This window comes from Gallus gallus, chromosome 5 (assembly GCF_016699485.2).
Source record: "Gallus gallus isolate bGalGal1 chromosome 5, bGalGal1.mat.broiler.GRCg7b, whole genome shotgun sequence".
Lineage (NCBI taxonomy): Eukaryota > Metazoa > Chordata > Aves > Galliformes > Phasianidae > Gallus > Gallus gallus.
Window position 1 is genome coordinate 56360739 of NC_052536.1, and position 16017 is coordinate 56376755.

General features: G+C 58.1%; 3 protein-coding genes across 3 annotated transcripts; all 3 read left to right on the plus strand.

The window, feature by feature from the left end:
• The first annotated feature begins 1233 nt into the window (after positions 1-1233).
• On the plus strand, positions 1234-3287 carry LOC124418376. The gene is made up of 3 exons (XM_046941929.1): positions 1234-1425; positions 1655-2475; positions 2696-3287. The coding sequence occupies exons 2-3, from the start codon at positions 1658-1660 to the stop codon at positions 3285-3287; spliced, it is 1410 nt and encodes a 469-aa protein (XP_046797885.1). The 5' UTR covers positions 1234-1425; positions 1655-1657.
• Positions 3288-6382: 3095 nt separating this feature from the next.
• On the plus strand, positions 6383-9095 carry LOC124418388 (inositol 1,4,5-trisphosphate receptor-interacting protein-like 1). The gene is made up of 2 exons (XM_046942442.1): positions 6383-6607; positions 6839-9095. The coding sequence occupies exon 2, from the start codon at positions 6842-6844 to the stop codon at positions 8468-8470; it is 1629 nt and encodes a 542-aa protein (XP_046798398.1). The 5' UTR covers positions 6383-6607; positions 6839-6841; the 3' UTR covers positions 8471-9095.
• A 1820-nt stretch (positions 9096-10915) lies between these two features.
• Positions 10916-14286, plus strand: LOC124417978 (inositol 1,4,5-trisphosphate receptor-interacting protein-like 1). The gene is made up of 2 exons (XM_046942443.1): positions 10916-11797; positions 12030-14286. Exon 2 carries the CDS (start codon positions 12033-12035, stop codon positions 13659-13661), a length of 1629 nt encoding a protein of 542 aa, XP_046798399.1. The 5' UTR covers positions 10916-11797; positions 12030-12032; the 3' UTR covers positions 13662-14286.
• Positions 14287-16017: the final 1731 nt, after the last annotated feature.

Here is a 16017-nt window from a genome sequence, read left to right on the forward strand (position 1 = left end):
GCGTGTGCTCCAGAGCCCTCACAGCTCCGTTCCCCTCTCTGCACGCGCTGCAGGGCCTCCATGTCTGTCTGGGAGTGAGGGGCCCAGCACTGAACACAAGCGCTCGAGCTGCGGCCTCACAGTGCAGAGTGCGGAGGGACGATCCCCCCCTCCTGCTGACCGCACTGCTGCTGGCACAAGCCAGGAATGCCGCTGACCTTCCTGGCCACCTGAGCACACTGCTGCCTTGTGTGCGGCAGCTGTTGCCCACCACCCCTAGAGCTTTTTCCTCAACGCAGCTCCCAGCCACTCTGCCCCAAGCCTGCGGCACTGCATGGGATTGGTGTGACCAAAGCACGTGACCTGATGCTGTATTCTACTGGATTACTGGAAGATCTGGTTCCACGCGGGACTGTTTTTCCTGCTGTTTTGGACCATGCGGCGGTCCCTAAAAAGGAACCAGCATGATGATAGCAGCAGTGAGGAGGACAGCTCCAGCAGCGAGGAGGCGGCAGCAGTGGCAAGCATGAGGAAGGGGAGCAAGAGGAACAGGAGGAACAGGTGGAAGAGGAGGAACAGGAGTTAGTGGTAGTGACTGCATTTAAGAACAGTGTTTTGTAGCAGAGAATTTATTCTATCAAACATAGCTATTTTGCTCATTGTAGCTGTTGCAGTTTCCATGGAAATAAACGGGAGGCATTACTTTTGGAGCGACCTATGTGTATGCGGCCCAAGACAATCCGTCTTCACTCAGTGTGGCCCAGGGAAGCCAAGAGGTCAGCGAGAGGAAGCTTGCACACAGAGAGTTACAGGACTGCTATGCACCAGTGCAGACCATGGCAGCCTGGGTGGAATGGGAAACAGACGCATTGTTGCTGTTCTTAGAAACATAGACTCATAGAGCCCTTCTGGTTGGAGAAGACATCTAAGACCAACCATCAGCCCATTCCCACCATGCCTGCTAACCCTGTGAGCACCTACCAGACAGCTTCTGGTTGTGGATGCCCCACCCCTGGAGGTGTTCAAGACTAGGCTGGATGGGACCCTGGGCAACTTGGTCTAGTGCCAGACCTGCAGGCTGGTGGCCCTGCTGGTGGCAGGGGGGCTGGAACTTACAGATCCTTGGGCTCCTTTCCAAGGATCTGGAACATTCTATGATTTGATGGTTCTATGACAGTAACATGGGAGCAGAGGCCAATCCTCACTCACAACTACCCAGGGAGCTGTCACATGCTTTGTAAAGAGCATCCCAGGAGCTCTGCCCAGAGAGATATGCCTCCAAACTGTGGCAGTACCGTGGCTGTGGCCACCTTGCGCAGCTGAGAGCGAAGGGCTGAAGGGTGAGGTCAGGCTGCCCACTGTGACATCAGCAAGGATGTCACAATGCAGGGGATGGTTTTAGGGCCGTCAGCAGGCAGTGCTGCTTCACTTTGGCCTGGGCCATAGGTAAGTGCAGCAGCATGGGAAGGTCGAGCTGGACGAGGGACACGGTGCAAACACCGGCCCCTGTGGGAGTGCCACGGGCAGTGCTTGGAACTGTCCCTGCCAGCGCTGGCCTCAGTCCCTGCTGCCACCCATCTCCTTCTACCCACTGCTCCTCCCTGAGCACAGGGCCATGAGGCTCCTGGCCCGCTCCCTCCCAGCCCCACTGAGCCCTCTCTCCCATCTCTTGCAGATCATGGCTTTGGTGTTGGTTCTCGCCTTGTTGGTGAGGGCGCTAATTGTCAGTGGCAGTGACCATGCGGTCATGCTTGAGCGCGTGCAGCAGCACGAGAAAGAGCAGAGGAACGGGGAGCAGAGCTGGGTGGACATGTCGGCTCTGCTCTTTACTCTGCTGCATTACTGGAAGATCTGGTTCTGTACGGGACTGTTTGTCTTCCTCTTTTGGAATATGTGGCGGTCCCTAAAAAGGAAGCAGCATGAGGAAGGGGGACAGCAGGAACAGCAAGAACGGGAGGAACAGGTGGAAGAGGTGGAACGTGAGGAACAGCAGGAGCAAGTGGAAGAGGAGGAACAGCTGGAACGGGTGGAAGAGCTGGAACAGGAGGATCAGGTGGAACATGTGGAACAGGAGGAACAGGAGGAACGGGAGGATCAGGGGGAACAGGTGCAGCAGGAGGAACAGGTGGAAGAGGTAGAACAGGAGGACGAGGAGGAAGAATACTTCCATCATTCAGCACTGACCAGATACATTGCACGGCGTGCCTGGGAAAAGATGCAAGGAAAGGCCACCAAGTGCGTGCTGGTGGAGGAGCTGATGAGCGACCTGCTGCAGACCTACACATTTGTCTGTTCAAACAGCTTCTACCCGGTGCTGCAGCCTGCCATTGGGGTGGGCAGCGCCTTTGAAGGCTGGAGTCCCTGTGAGGAGGACATTGTGTACCGCCTGCTCGTGCCCATTAAGGCCCCCCATGGGCACGTCTTCCACCCGGAGCTGGGTGAGGAAGGGGAGGTGCTGGCAAGGAACTCCCGCATCCGTGTGGAGCTGGTGTGCATGTGCACAAAGGGAGCAGCAGCTGGGGGACGTGCTGTGCTTCCTCCACCACTCTGAGGAGGAGCTGAGCCAAAATCAGCAGCCCAGCCTCCTACAGACGCTCTGCACCGGCTCCTACCTGGATGTGCAGAAAACTGCCGCCTGGTTCAACAAGCAGGTACCAAGAACCTGGAGGCTCACGCACCGGGCACACCGTTACGGCCTTAAGGTGCTGCCCTCCAGCCGCTCCTGCAAGCTCCAGGTGACAGACACCTCCAGCGGGGAAAAAGTCCACGTTGAGCTGCTGTTCGGGGTGCAGCAAGGCAACCTGGACATCTTCCTGAGCAGCCAGAACGCAGAGGCCGTCTTTACGCCCAGCACAACATGGCCGCAGAGCTGCGCTGTGGCGGAAAGGAAGTACTTCGAGTACGTGGCCAGGACCGCTGGACCCAACAGCTGCCACCTGGTCTGCCTGAGGCTCTTTGCTCACATCCTGGTGGGCATGGGCTTTTCCACCTACGCCATCAAGACTCTTCTCCTCCACCTCCTAGCCATCATCCCTTTGGAGGACTGGCGCAGGAGGCATTTCCTGAGCCGGCTGGAGAATCTCCTGCAGTACCTGCAATACTGCCTGAACGATAAAGTCCTGAACCACTTCCTCCTTGGCAACGCGACCATGCCTGACGAGGTTGTCCTGCCGCAGGCCTTCCAAACAGCCAGCCCGCTCAACCTCTTCCAGCACCTGGAGCAGGACCCGGACGCCCACTCCCGGGTGCTGCGTGACTTCAAGGAGCTGAAAGATCGCCTCTTCAGACTGCTGCTGTTTGGACGCTGAAAGAGGCGTTTGTCAGAACCCTCCTTTCTTGGGCTCAAAGCTCACATGCTGTGAGCAATAAGACTCTGAGCTATCTAGGAGGCCAGAGGTGGGTGTTGCCGTGTGGCAGTCAGCATCAGGTTGTGGGCAGTTTACATCCAAAAGGATTTCTTTGGAGAGAGTTTGCCGGCTAAAGATCTGGGCTGAGACCAATGACTCCAGCTTGGTACAGGAGATTTGGGAATAGTACCATTGTATCCTGTGAAGGCAAGACGCAAGTGGGCACCTCCCTGCTCCCTCTTATCTGCTGGCAAGGCCCAGAAGATGGTCCCAAAAGGAAGAAGCTGTCACTCCAAAGACAGCCAACTTGCCACTCTGGACTTACATTAATAAGTCTGTCCTGTCCTTGGAAAAAGTCATCCTTGTCGTCGTCAAGCCAACAACAACCTCCGACGACCCATCTCTACGGAAGGTCAGCATCGGAACTACGAGCTATGCTGGAACCCGGTGGTGCTAATTCTCTCTTGCTTTCTACAGAGACTCTTTGCTTTTATTTCCAATCTCTTTTCTATCGCCCGACTTCCCTTGCCCATCTCCCTAAACAACTAGGATTTGTAATAAAGTGGTCGGGCTAACATTTCACCTGTTGTGTCTTAATCTCGCCGTCGGTGTACATCCATGAAGGGAACCTCCTCTCCCTCCTACAAATTGGAGCAACACAGCCTTCACGCACAGAGCTCTGCCTGCCTGCCGGGAGCAGCGCACGCGGCAGCCGTTCCCTGCTACCACACCGTGAGGAGCCGGACCCCGTGCAGCCGGAGAGGCCTCTGCACAGACGCTTCCAACACAGCCTCCTGTCAGCAGCTGGGCAGGGACCGCCCGGCCTCTCAGAGAGCATCCCTTTGTTCCGGGAGCTTCGGCCTCTGCACAAATGCCAAGAAATGCCTTGCTCAAGCTCAGCGCTGCTCGAGTGTGACCTGTGCAAGGAGGGACTGCAGTGTCAGTTGCACAGTGCCGTGGCGAGACGGCTTCAGAACACTGCCATGACGGGAGAGTCCACCGTCCTCTGGGGCAGTGAGATGGAGTGCGCGGTCACCCTCCCTTTCAGAAGATGCTCTCTGACGTTCAAACCGCCTCGTGTGTCCTTTGAGGAAGGCGGAATGCCATCCTATTTTACCAGAACCTCTGTCAGCTGGGCTAGGCGTACGAGTTCCGAGGAAAATCACAGAATTCCTCACAAAAAAACCTTGCACGCCGGCTTCCCTCCTTCCCGCTCTTGAGACCCCAACCCCTCCACGCCTTCCCTGCCCTGGCGGTTACGCTGAGGTCCCGACGGTGAGTCCGGCCGCCCTCCTGGCCCCGCCCACTCTGCCTCAGCGCCGCCTCTCCTCAGCGGCCCCGCGCTGCCCGCTCGGGCTGCCCGGCGCCTCCTCTCCGTCCCGCCTTCTGACTTGGCCGCGTTGGCCGGGGCTCGGCCCGTCAGGGAGACGTCCGGCTGCCAGTGCGGGGAGACGGGGTAGCCAGAAAAGCTTAGGATCCTACGATCACTCAGGCTGCAAAGAGAACTGAGATCCCCAAGCCCAAGCCCACCCCACCGCGCCCACTGCCCACGTCCCTCAGTGCCACATCTCCACGGCTCTGGAACACCCCCACGGACGGTGACCCCAGCATTCCTGGGCAGCTGGGCCTGTGCTAACTGCTCTTTGTGAGAAGAGATCTTTCCTAACATCCAACCTGAACTTCCCCTGGCCGTCCTCAGGGACATTCCCTCTCATCCCATCGCTGTTAGCCAGGAGCCAACCTCCCCCCCCACGCCCAGCTCCTGTCAGGGAGCTGCAGAGAGCCATGAGGGCTCCCCTGAGCCTCCTCTTCTCCACACTGACCCCCCCCAGCTCCCTCAGCCGCTCCCCATCACGCGTGTGCTCCAGAGCCCTCACAGCTCCGTTCCCCTCTCTGCACGCGCTGCAGGGCCTCCATGTCTGTCTGGGAGTGAGGGGCCCAGCACTGAACACAGCGCTCGAGCTGCGGCCTCACAGTGCAGAGTGCGGAGGGACGATCCCCCCCTCCTGCTGACCGCACTGCTGCTGGCACAAGCCAGGAATGCCGCTGACCTTCCTGGCCACCTGAGCACACTGCTGCCTTGTGTGCGGCAGCTGTTGCCCACCACCCCTAGAGCTTTTTCCTCAACGCAGCTCCCAGCCACTCTGCCCCAAGCCTGCGGCACTGCATGGGATTGGTGTGACCAAAGCACGTGACCTGATGCTGTATTCTACTGGATTACTGGAAGATCTGGTTCCACGCGGGACTGTTTTTCCTGCTGTTTTGGACCATGCGGCGGTCCCTAAAAAGGAACCAGCATGATGATAGCAGCAGTGAGGAGGACAGCTCCAGCAGCGAGGAGGCGGCAGCAGTGGGCAAGCATGAGGAAGGGGAGCAAGAGGAACAGGAGGAACAGGTGGAAGAGGAGGAACAGGAGTTAGTGGTAGTGACTGCATTTAAGAACAGTGTTTTGTAGCAGAGAATTTATTCTATCAAACATAGCTATTTTGCTCATTGTAGCTGTTGCAGTTTCCATGGAAATAAACGGGAGGCATTACTTTTGGAGCGACCTATGTGTATGCGGCCCAAGACAATCCGTCTTCACTCAGTGTGGCCCAGGGAAGCCAAGAGGTCAGCGAGAGGAAGCTTGCACACAGAGAGTTACAGGACTGCTATGCACCAGTGCAGACCATGGCAGCCTGGGTGGAATGGGAAACAGACGCATTGTTGCTGTTCTTAGAAACATAGGACTCATAGAGCCCTTCTGGTTGGAGAAGACATCTAAGACCAACCATCAGCCCATTCCCACCATGCCTGCTAACCCTGTGAGCACCTACCAGACAGCTTCTGGTTGTGGATGCCCCACCCCTGGAGGTGTTCAAGACTAGGCTGGATGGGACCCTGGGCAACTTGGTCTAGTGCCAGACCTGCAGGCTGGTGGCCCTGCTGGTGGCAGGGGGGCTGGAACTTACAGATCCTTGGGCTCCTTTCCAAGGATCTGGAACATTCTATGATTTGATGGTTCTATGACAGTAACATGGGAGCAGAGGCCAATCCTCACTCACAACTACCAGGGAGCTGTCACATGCTTTGTAAAGAGCATCCCCAGGAGCTCTGCCCAGAGAGATATGCCTCCAAACTGTGGCAGTACCGTGGCTGTGGCCACCTTGCGCAGCTGAGAGCGAAGGGCTGAAGGGTGAGGTCAGGCTGCCCACTGTGACATCAGCAAGGATGTCACAATGCAGGGGATGGTTTTAGGGCCGTCAGCAGGCAGTGCTGCTTCACTTTGGCCTGGGCCATAGGTAAGTGCAGCAGCATGGGAAGGTCGAGCTGGACGAGGGACACGGTGCAAACACCGGCCCCTGTGGGAGTGCCACGGGCAGTGCTTGGAACTGTCCCTGCCAGCGCTGGCCTCAGTCCCTGCTGCCACCCATCTCCTTCTACCCACTGCTCCTCCCTGAGCACAGGGCCATGAGGCTCCTGGCCCCGCTCCCTCCCAGCCCCACTGAGCCCCTCTCTCCCATCTCTTGCAGATCATGGCTTTGGTGTTGGTTCTCGCCTTGTTGGTGAGGGCGCTAATTGTCAGTGGCAGTGACCATGCGGTCATGCTTGAGCGCGTGCAGCAGCACGAGAAAGAGCAGAGGAACGGGGAGCAGAGCTGGGTGGACATGTCGGCTCTGCTCTTTACTCTGCTGCATTACTGGAAGATCTGGTTCTGTACGGGACTGTTTGTCTTCCTCTTTTGGAATATGTGGCGGTCCCTAAAAAGGAAGCAGCATGAGGAAGGGGGACAGCAGGAACAGCAAGAACGGGAGGAACAGGTGGAAGAGGTGGAACGTGAGGAACAGCAGGAGCAAGTGGAAGAGGAGGAACAGCTGGAACGGGTGGAAGAGCTGGAACAGGAGGATCAGGTGGAACATGTGGAACAGGAGGAACAGGAGGAACGGGAGGATCAGGGGGAACAGGTGCAGCAGGAGGAACAGGTGGAAGAGGTAGAACAGGAGGACGAGGAGGAAGAATACTTCCATCATTCAGCACTGACCAGATACATTGCACGGCGTGCCTGGGAAAAGATGCAAGGAAAGGCCACCAAGTGCGTGCTGGTGGAGGAGCTGATGAGCGACCTGCTGCAGACCTACACATTTGTCTGTTCAAACAGCTTCTACCCGGTGCTGCAGCCTGCCATTGGGGTGGGCAGCGCCTTTGAAGGCTGGAGTCCCTGTGAGGAGGACATTGTGTACCGCCTGCTCGTGCCCATTAAGGCCCCCCATGGGCACGTCTTCCACCCGGAGCTGGGTGAGGAAGGGGAGGTGCTGGCAAGGAACTCCCGCATCCGTGTGGAGCTGGTGTGCATGTGCACAAGGGAGCAGCAGCTGGGGGACGTGCTGTGCTTCCTCCACCACTCTGAGGAGGAGCTGAGCCAAAATCAGCAGCCCAGCCTCCTACAGACGCTCTGCACCGGCTCCTACCTGGATGTGCAGAAAACTGCCGCCTGGTTCAACAAGCAGGTACCAAGAACCTGGAGGCTCACGCACCGGGCACACCGTTACGGCCTTAAGGTGCTGCCCTCCAGCCGCTCCTGCAAGCTCCAGGTGACAGACACCTCCAGCGGGGAAAAAGTCCACGTTGAGCTGCTGTTCGGGGTGCAGCAAGGCAACCTGGACATCTTCCTGAGCAGCCAGAACGCAGAGGCCGTCTTTACGCCCAGCACAACATGGCCGCAGAGCTGCGCTGTGGCGGAAAGGAAGTACTTCGAGTACGTGGCCAGGACCGCTGGACCCAACAGCTGCCACCTGGTCTGCCTGAGGCTCTTTGCTCACATCCTGGTGGGCATGGGCTTTTCCACCTACGCCATCAAGACTCTTCTCCTCCACCTCCTAGCCATCATCCCTTTGGAGGACTGGCGCAGGAGGCATTTCCTGAGCCGGCTGGAGAATCTCCTGCAGTACCTGCAATACTGCCTGAACGATAAAGTCCTGAACCACTTCCTCCTTGGCAACGCGACCATGCCTGACGAGGTTGTCCTGCCGCAGGCCTTCCAAACAGCCAGCCCGCTCAACCTCTTCCAGCACCTGGAGCAGGACCCGGACGCCCACTCCCGGGTGCTGCGTGACTTCAAGGAGCTGAAAGATCGCCTCTTCAGACTGCTGCTGTTTGGACGCTGAAAGAGGCGTTTGTCAGAACCCTCCTTTCTTGGGCTCAAAGCTCACATGCTGTGAGCAATAAGACTCTGAGCTATCTAGGAGGCCAGAGGTGGGTGTTGCCGTGTGGCAGTCAGCATCAGGTTGTGGGCAGTTTACATCCAAAAGGATTTCTTTGGAGAGAGTTTGCCGGCTAAAGATCTGGGCTGAGACCAAATGACTCCAGCTTGGTACAGGAGATTTGGGAATAGTACCATTGTATCCTGTGAAGGCAAGACGCAAGTGGGCACCTCCCTGCTCCCTCTTATCTGCTGGCAAGGCCCAGAAGATGGGAACAAAAGGAAGAAGCTGTCACTCCAAAGACAGCCAACTCGGCCACTCTGGACTTACATTAATAAGGCTGTCCTGTCCTTGGAAAAAGTCATCCTTGTCGTCGTCAAGCCAACAACAACCTCCGACGACCCATCTCTACGGAAGGTCAGCATCGGAACTACGAGCTATGCTGGAAACCCGGTGGTGGCTAATTCTCTCTTGCTTTCTACAGAGACTCTTTGCTTTTATTTCCAATCTCTTTTCTATCGCCCGACTTCCCTTGCCCATCTCCCTAAACAACTAGGATTTGTAATAAAGTGGTCGGGCTAACATTTCACCTGTTGTGTCTTAATCTCGCCGTCGGGTGTACATCCATGAAGGGAACCTCCTCTCCCTCCTACAAATTGGAGCAACACAGCCTTCACGCACAGAGCTCTGCCTGCCTGCCGGGAGCAGCGCACGCGGCAGCCGTTCCCTGCTACCACACCGTGAGGAGCCGGACCCCGTGCAGCCGGAGAGGCCTCTGCACAGACGCTTCCAACACAGCCTCCTGTCAGCAGCTGGGCAGGGACCGCCCGGCCTCTCAGAGAGCATCCCTTTGTTCCGGGAGCTTCGGCCTCTGCACAAATGCCAAGAAATGCCTTGCTCAGCTCAGCGCTGCTCGAGTGTGACCTGTGCAAGGAGGGACTGCAGTGTCAGTTGCACAGTGCCGTGGCGAGACGGCTTCAGAACACTGCCATGACGGGAGAGTCCACCGTCCTCTGGGGCAGTGAGATGGAGTGCGCGGTCACCCTCCCTTTCAGAAGATGCTCTCTGACGTTCAAACCGCCTCGTGTGTCCTTTGAGGAAGGCGGAATGCCATCCTATTTTACCAGAACCTCTGTCAGCTGGGCTAGGCGTACGAGTTCCGAGGAAAATCACAGAATTCCTCACAAAAAAAACCTTGCACGCCGGCTTCCCTCCTTCCCGCTCTTGAGACCCCAACCCCTCCACGCCTTCCCTGCCCTGGCGGTTACGCTGAGGTCCCGACGGTGAGTCCGGCCGCCCTCCTGGCCCCGCCCACTCTGCCTCAGCGCCGCCTCTCCTCAGCGGCCCCGCGCTGCCCGCTCGGGCTGCCCGGCGCCTCCTCTCCGTCCCGCCTTCTGACTTGGCCGCGTTGGCCGGGGCTCGGCCCGTCAGGGAGACGTCCGGCTGCCAGTGCGGGGAGACGGGGTAGCCAGAAAGCTTAGGATCCTACGATCACTCAGGCTGCAAAGAGAACTGAGATCCCCAAGCCCAAGCCCACCCCACCGCGCCCACTGCCCACGTCCCTCAGTGCCACATCTCCACGGCTCTGGAACACCCCCAGGGACGGTGACCCCAGCATTCCTGGGCAGCTGGGCCTGTGCTAACTGCTCTTTGTGAGAAGAGATCTTTCCTAACATCCAACCTGAACTTCCCCTGGCCGTCCTCAGGGACATTCCCTCTCATCCCATCGCTGTTAGCCAGGAGCCAACCTCCCCCCCCACGCCCAGCTCCTGTCAGGGAGCTGCAGAGAGCCATGAGGGCTCCCCTGAGCCTCCTCTTCTCCACACTGACCCCCCCCAGCTCCCTCAGCCGCTCCCCATCACGCGTGTGCTCCAGAGCCCTCACAGCTCCGTTCCCCTCTCTGCACGCGCTGCAGGGCCTCCATGTCTGTCTGGGAGTGAGGGGCCCAGCACTGAACACAGCGCTCGAGCTGCGGCCTCACAGTGCAGAGTGCGGAGGGACGATCCCCCCCTCCTGCTGACCGCACTGCTGCTGGCACAAGCCAGGAATGCCGCTGACCTTCCTGGCCACCTGAGCACACTGCTGCCTGTGTGTGCGGCAGCTGTTGCCCACCACCCCTAGAGCTTTTTCCTCAACGCAGCTCCCAGCCACTCTGCCCCAAGCCTGCGGCACTGCATGGGATTGGTGTGGACCAAAGCACGTGACCTGATGCTGTATTCTACTGGATTACTGGAAGATCTGGTTCCACGCGGGACTGTTTTTCCTGCTGTTTTGGACCATGCGGCGGTCCCTAAAAAGGAACCAGCATGATGATAGCAGCAGTGAGGAGGACAGCTCCAGCAGCGAGGAGGCGGCAGCAGTGGGCAAGCATGAGGAAGGGGAGCAAGAGGAACAGGAGGAAACAGGTGGAAGAGGAGGAACAGGAGTTAGTGGTAGTGACTGCATTTAAGAACAGTGTTTTGTAGCAGAGAATTTATTCTATCAAACATAGCTATTTTGCTCATTGTAGCTGTTGCAGTTTCCATGGAAATAAACGGGAGGCATTACTTTTGGAGCGACCTATGTGTATGCGGCCCAAGACAATCCGTCTTCACTCAGTGTGGCCCAGGGAAGCCAAGAGGTCAGCGAGAGGAAGCTTGCACACAGAGAGTTACAGGACTGCTATGCACCAGTGCAGACCATGGCAGCCTGGGTGGAATGGGAAACAGACGCATTGTTGCTGTTCTTAGAAACATAGACTCATAGAGCCCTTCTGGTTGGAGAAGACATCTAAGACCAACCATCAGCCCATTCCCACCATGCCTGCTAACCCTGTGAGCACCTACCAGACAGCTTCTGGTTGTGGATGCCCCACCCCTGGAGGTGTTCAAGACTAGGCTGGATGGGACCCTGGGCAACTTGGTCTAGTGCCAGACCTGCAGGCTGGTGGCCCTGCTGGTGGCAGGGGGGCTGGAACTTACAGATCCTTGGGCTCCTTTCCAAGGATCTGGAACATTCTATGATTTGATGGTTCTATGACAGTAACATGGGAGCAGAGGCCAATCCTCACTCACAACTACCCAGGGAGCTGTCACATGCTTTGTAAAGAGCATCCCCAGGAGCTCTGCCCAGAGAGATATGCCTCCAAACTGTGGCAGTACCGTGGCTGTGGCCACCTTGCGCAGCTGAGAGCGAAGGGCTGAAGGGTGAGGTCAGGCTGCCCACTGTGACATCAGCAAGGATGTCACAATGCAGGGGATGGTTTTAGGGCCGTCAGCAGGCAGTGCTGCTTCACTTTGGCCTGGGCCATAGGTAAGTGCAGCAGCATGGGAAGGTCGAGCTGGACGAGGGACACGGTGCAAACACCGGCCCCTGTGGGAGTGCCACGGGCAGTGCTTGGAACTGTCCCTGCCAGCGCTGGCCTCAGTCCCTGCTGCCACCCATCTCCTTCTACCCCACTGCTCCTCCCTGAGCACAGGGCCATGAGGCTCCTGGCCCCGCTCCCTCCCAGCCCCACTGAGCCCCTCTCTCCCATCTCTTGCAGATCATGGCTTTGGTGTTGGTTCTCGCCTTGTTGGTGAGGGCGCTAATTGTCAGTGGCAGTGACCATGCGGTCATGCTTGAGCGCGTGCAGCAGCACGAGAAAGAGCAGAGGAACGGGGAGCAGAGCTGGGTGGACATGTCGGCTCTGCTCTTTACTCTGCTGCATTACTGGAAGATCTGGTTCTGTACGGGACTGTTTGTCTTCCTCTTTTGGAATATGTGGCGGTCCCTAAAAAGGAAGCAGCATGAGGAAGGGGGACAGCAGGAACAGCAAGAACGGGAGGAACAGGTGGAAGAGGTGGAACGTGAGGAACAGCAGGAGCAAGTGGAAGAGGAGGAACAGCTGGAACGGGTGGAAGAGCTGGAACAGGAGGATCAGGTGGAACATGTGGAACAGGAGGAACAGGAGGAACGGGAGGATCAGGGGGAACAGGTGCAGCAGGAGGAACAGGTGGAAGAGGTAGAACAGGAGGACGAGGAGGAAGAATACTTCCATCATTCAGCACTGACCAGATACATTGCACGGCGTGCCTGGGAAAAGATGCAAGGAAAGGCCACCAAGTGCGTGCTGGTGGAGGAGCTGATGAGCGACCTGCTGCAGACCTACACATTTGTCTGTTCAAACAGCTTCTACCCGGTGCTGCAGCCTGCCATTGGGGTGGGCAGCGCCTTTGAAGGCTGGAGTCCCTGTGAGGAGGACATTGTGTACCGCCTGCTCGTGCCCATTAAGGCCCCCCATGGGCACGTCTTCCACCCGGAGCTGGGTGAGGAAGGGGAGGTGCTGGCAAGGAACTCCCGCATCCGTGTGGAGCTGGTGTGCATGTGCACAAGGGAGCAGCAGCTGGGGGACGTGCTGTGCTTCCTCCACCACTCTGAGGAGGAGCTGAGCCAAAATCAGCAGCCCAGCCTCCTACAGACGCTCTGCACCGGCTCCTACCTGGATGTGCAGAAAACTGCCGCCTGGTTCAACAAGCAGGTACCAAGAACCTGGAGGCTCACGCACCGGGCACACCGTTACGGCCTTAAGGTGCTGCCCTCCAGCCGCTCCTGCAAGCTCCAGGTGACAGACACCTCCAGCGGGGAAAAAGTCCACGTTGAGCTGCTGTTCGGGGTGCAGCAAGGCAACCTGGACATCTTCCTGAGCAGCCAGAACGCAGAGGCCGTCTTTACGCCCAGCACAACATGGCCGCAGAGCTGCGCTGTGGCGGAAAGGAAGTACTTCGAGTACGTGGCCAGGACCGCTGGACCCAACAGCTGCCACCTGGTCTGCCTGAGGCTCTTTGCTCACATCCTGGTGGGCATGGGCTTTTCCACCTACGCCATCAAGACTCTTCTCCTCCACCTCCTAGCCATCATCCCTTTGGAGGACTGGCGCAGGAGGCATTTCCTGAGCCGGCTGGAGAATCTCCTGCAGTACCTGCAATACTGCCTGAACGATAAAGTCCTGAACCACTTCCTCCTTGGCAACGCGACCATGCCTGACGAGGTTGTCCTGCCGCAGGCCTTCCAAACAGCCAGCCCGCTCAACCTCTTCCAGCACCTGGAGCAGGACCCGGACGCCCACTCCCGGGTGCTGCGTGACTTCAAGGAGCTGAAAGATCGCCTCTTCAGACTGCTGCTGTTTGGACGCTGAAAGAGGCGTTTGTCAGAACCCTCCTTTCTTGGGCTCAAAGCTCACATGCTGTGAGCAATAAGACTCTGAGCTATCTAGGAGGCCAGAGGTGGGTGTTGCCGTGTGGCAGTCAGCATCAGGTTGTGGGCAGTTTACATCCAAAAGGATTTCTTTGGAGAGAGTTTGCCGGCTAAAGATCTGGGCTGAGACCAAATGACTCCAGCTTGGTACAGGAGATTTGGGAATAGTACCATTGTATCCTGTGAAGGCAAGACGCAAGTGGGCACCTCCCTGCTCCCTCTTATCTGCTGGCAAGGCCCAGAAGATGGGAACAAAAGGAAGAAGCTGTCACTCCAAAGACAGCCAACTCGGCCACTCTGGACTTACATTAATAAGGCTGTCCTGTCCTTGGAAAAAGTCATCCTTGTCGTCGTCAAGCCAACAACAACCTCCGACGACCCATCTCTACGGAAGGTCAGCATCGGAACTACGAGCTATGCTGGAAACCCGGTGGTGGCTAATTCTCTCTTGCTTTCTACAGAGACTCTTTGCTTTTATTTCCAATCTCTTTTCTATCGCCCGACTTCCCTTGCCCATCTCCCTAAACAACTAGGATTTGTAATAAAGTGGTCGGGCTAACATTTCACCTGTTGTGTCTTAATCTCGCCGTCGGGTGTACATCCATGAAGGGAACCTCCTCTCCCTCCTACAAATTGGAGCAACACAGCCTTCACGCACAGAGCTCTGCCTGCCTGCCGGGAGCAGCGCACGCGGCAGCCGTTCCCTGCTACCACACCGTGAGGAGCCGGACCCCGTGCAGCCGGAGAGGCCTCTGCACAGACGCTTCCAACACAGCCTCCTGTCAGCAGCTGGGCAGGGACCGCCCGGCCTCTCAGAGAGCATCCCTTTGTTCCGGGAGCTTCGGCCTCTGCACAAATGCCAAGAAATGCCTTGCTCAGCTCAGCGCTGCTCGAGTGTGACCTGTGCAAGGAGGGACTGCAGTGTCAGTTGCACAGTGCCGTGGCGAGACGGCTTCAGAACACTGCCATGACGGGAGAGTCCACCGTCCTCTGGGGCAGTGAGATGGAGTGCGCGGTCACCCTCCCTTTCAGAAGATGCTCTCTGACGTTCAAACCGCCTCGTGTGTCCTTTGAGGAAGGCGGAATGCCATCCTATTTTACCAGAACCTCTGTCAGCTGGGCTAGGCGTACGAGTTCCGAGGAAAATCACAGAATTCCTCACAAAAAAACCTTGCACGCCGGCTTCCCTCCTTCCCGCTCTTGAGACCCCAACCCCTCCACGCCTTCCCTGCCCTGGCGGTTACGCTGAGGTCCCGACGGTGAGTCCGGCCGCCCTCCTGGCCCCGCCCACTCTGCCTCAGCGCCGCCTCTCCTCAGCGGCCCCGCGCTGCCCGCTCGGGCTGCCCGGCGCCTCCTCTCCGTCCCGCCTTCTGACTTGGCCGCGTTGGCCGGGGCTCGGCCCGTCAGGGAGACGTCCGGCTGCCAGTGCGGGGAGACGGGGTAGCCAGAAAGCTTAGGATCCTACGATCACTCAGGCTGCAAAGAGAACTGAGATCCCCAAGCCCAAGCCCACCCCACCGCGCCCACTGCCCACGTCCCTCAGTGCCACATCTCCACGGCTCTGGAACACCCCCACGGACGGTGACCCCAGCATTCCTGGGCAGCTGGGCCTGTGCTAACTGCTCTTTGTGAGAAGAGATCTTTCCTAACATCCAACCTGAACTTCCCCTGGCCCGTCCTCAGGGACATTCCCTCTCATCCCATCGCTGTTAGCCAGGAGCCAACCTCCCCCCCCACGCCCAGCTCCTGTCAGGGAGCTGCAGAGAGCCATGAGGGCTCCCCTGAGCCTCCTCTTCTCCACACTGACCCCCCCCAGCTCCCTCAGCCGCTCCCCATCACGCGTGTGCTCCAGAGCCCTCACAGCTCCGTTCCCCTCTCTGCACGCGCTGCAGGGCCTCCATGTCTGTCTGGGAGTGAGGGGCCCAGCACTGAACACAGCGCTCGAGCTGCGGCCTCACAGTGCAGAGTGCGGAGGGACGATCCCCCCCTCCTGCTGACCGCACTGCTGCTGGCACAAGCCAGGAATGCCGCTGACCTTCCTGGCCACCTGAGCACACTGCTGCCTTGTGTGCGGCAGCTGTTGCCCACCACCCCTAGAGCTTTTTCCTCAACGCAGCTCCCAGCCACTCTGCCCCAAGCCTGCGGCACTGCATGGGATTGGTGTGACCAAAGCACGTGACCTGATGCTGTATTCTACTGGATTACTGGAAGATCTGGTTCCACGCGGGACTGTTTTTCCTGCTGTTTTGGACCATGCGGCGGTCCCTAAAAAGGAACCAGCATGATGATAGCAGCAG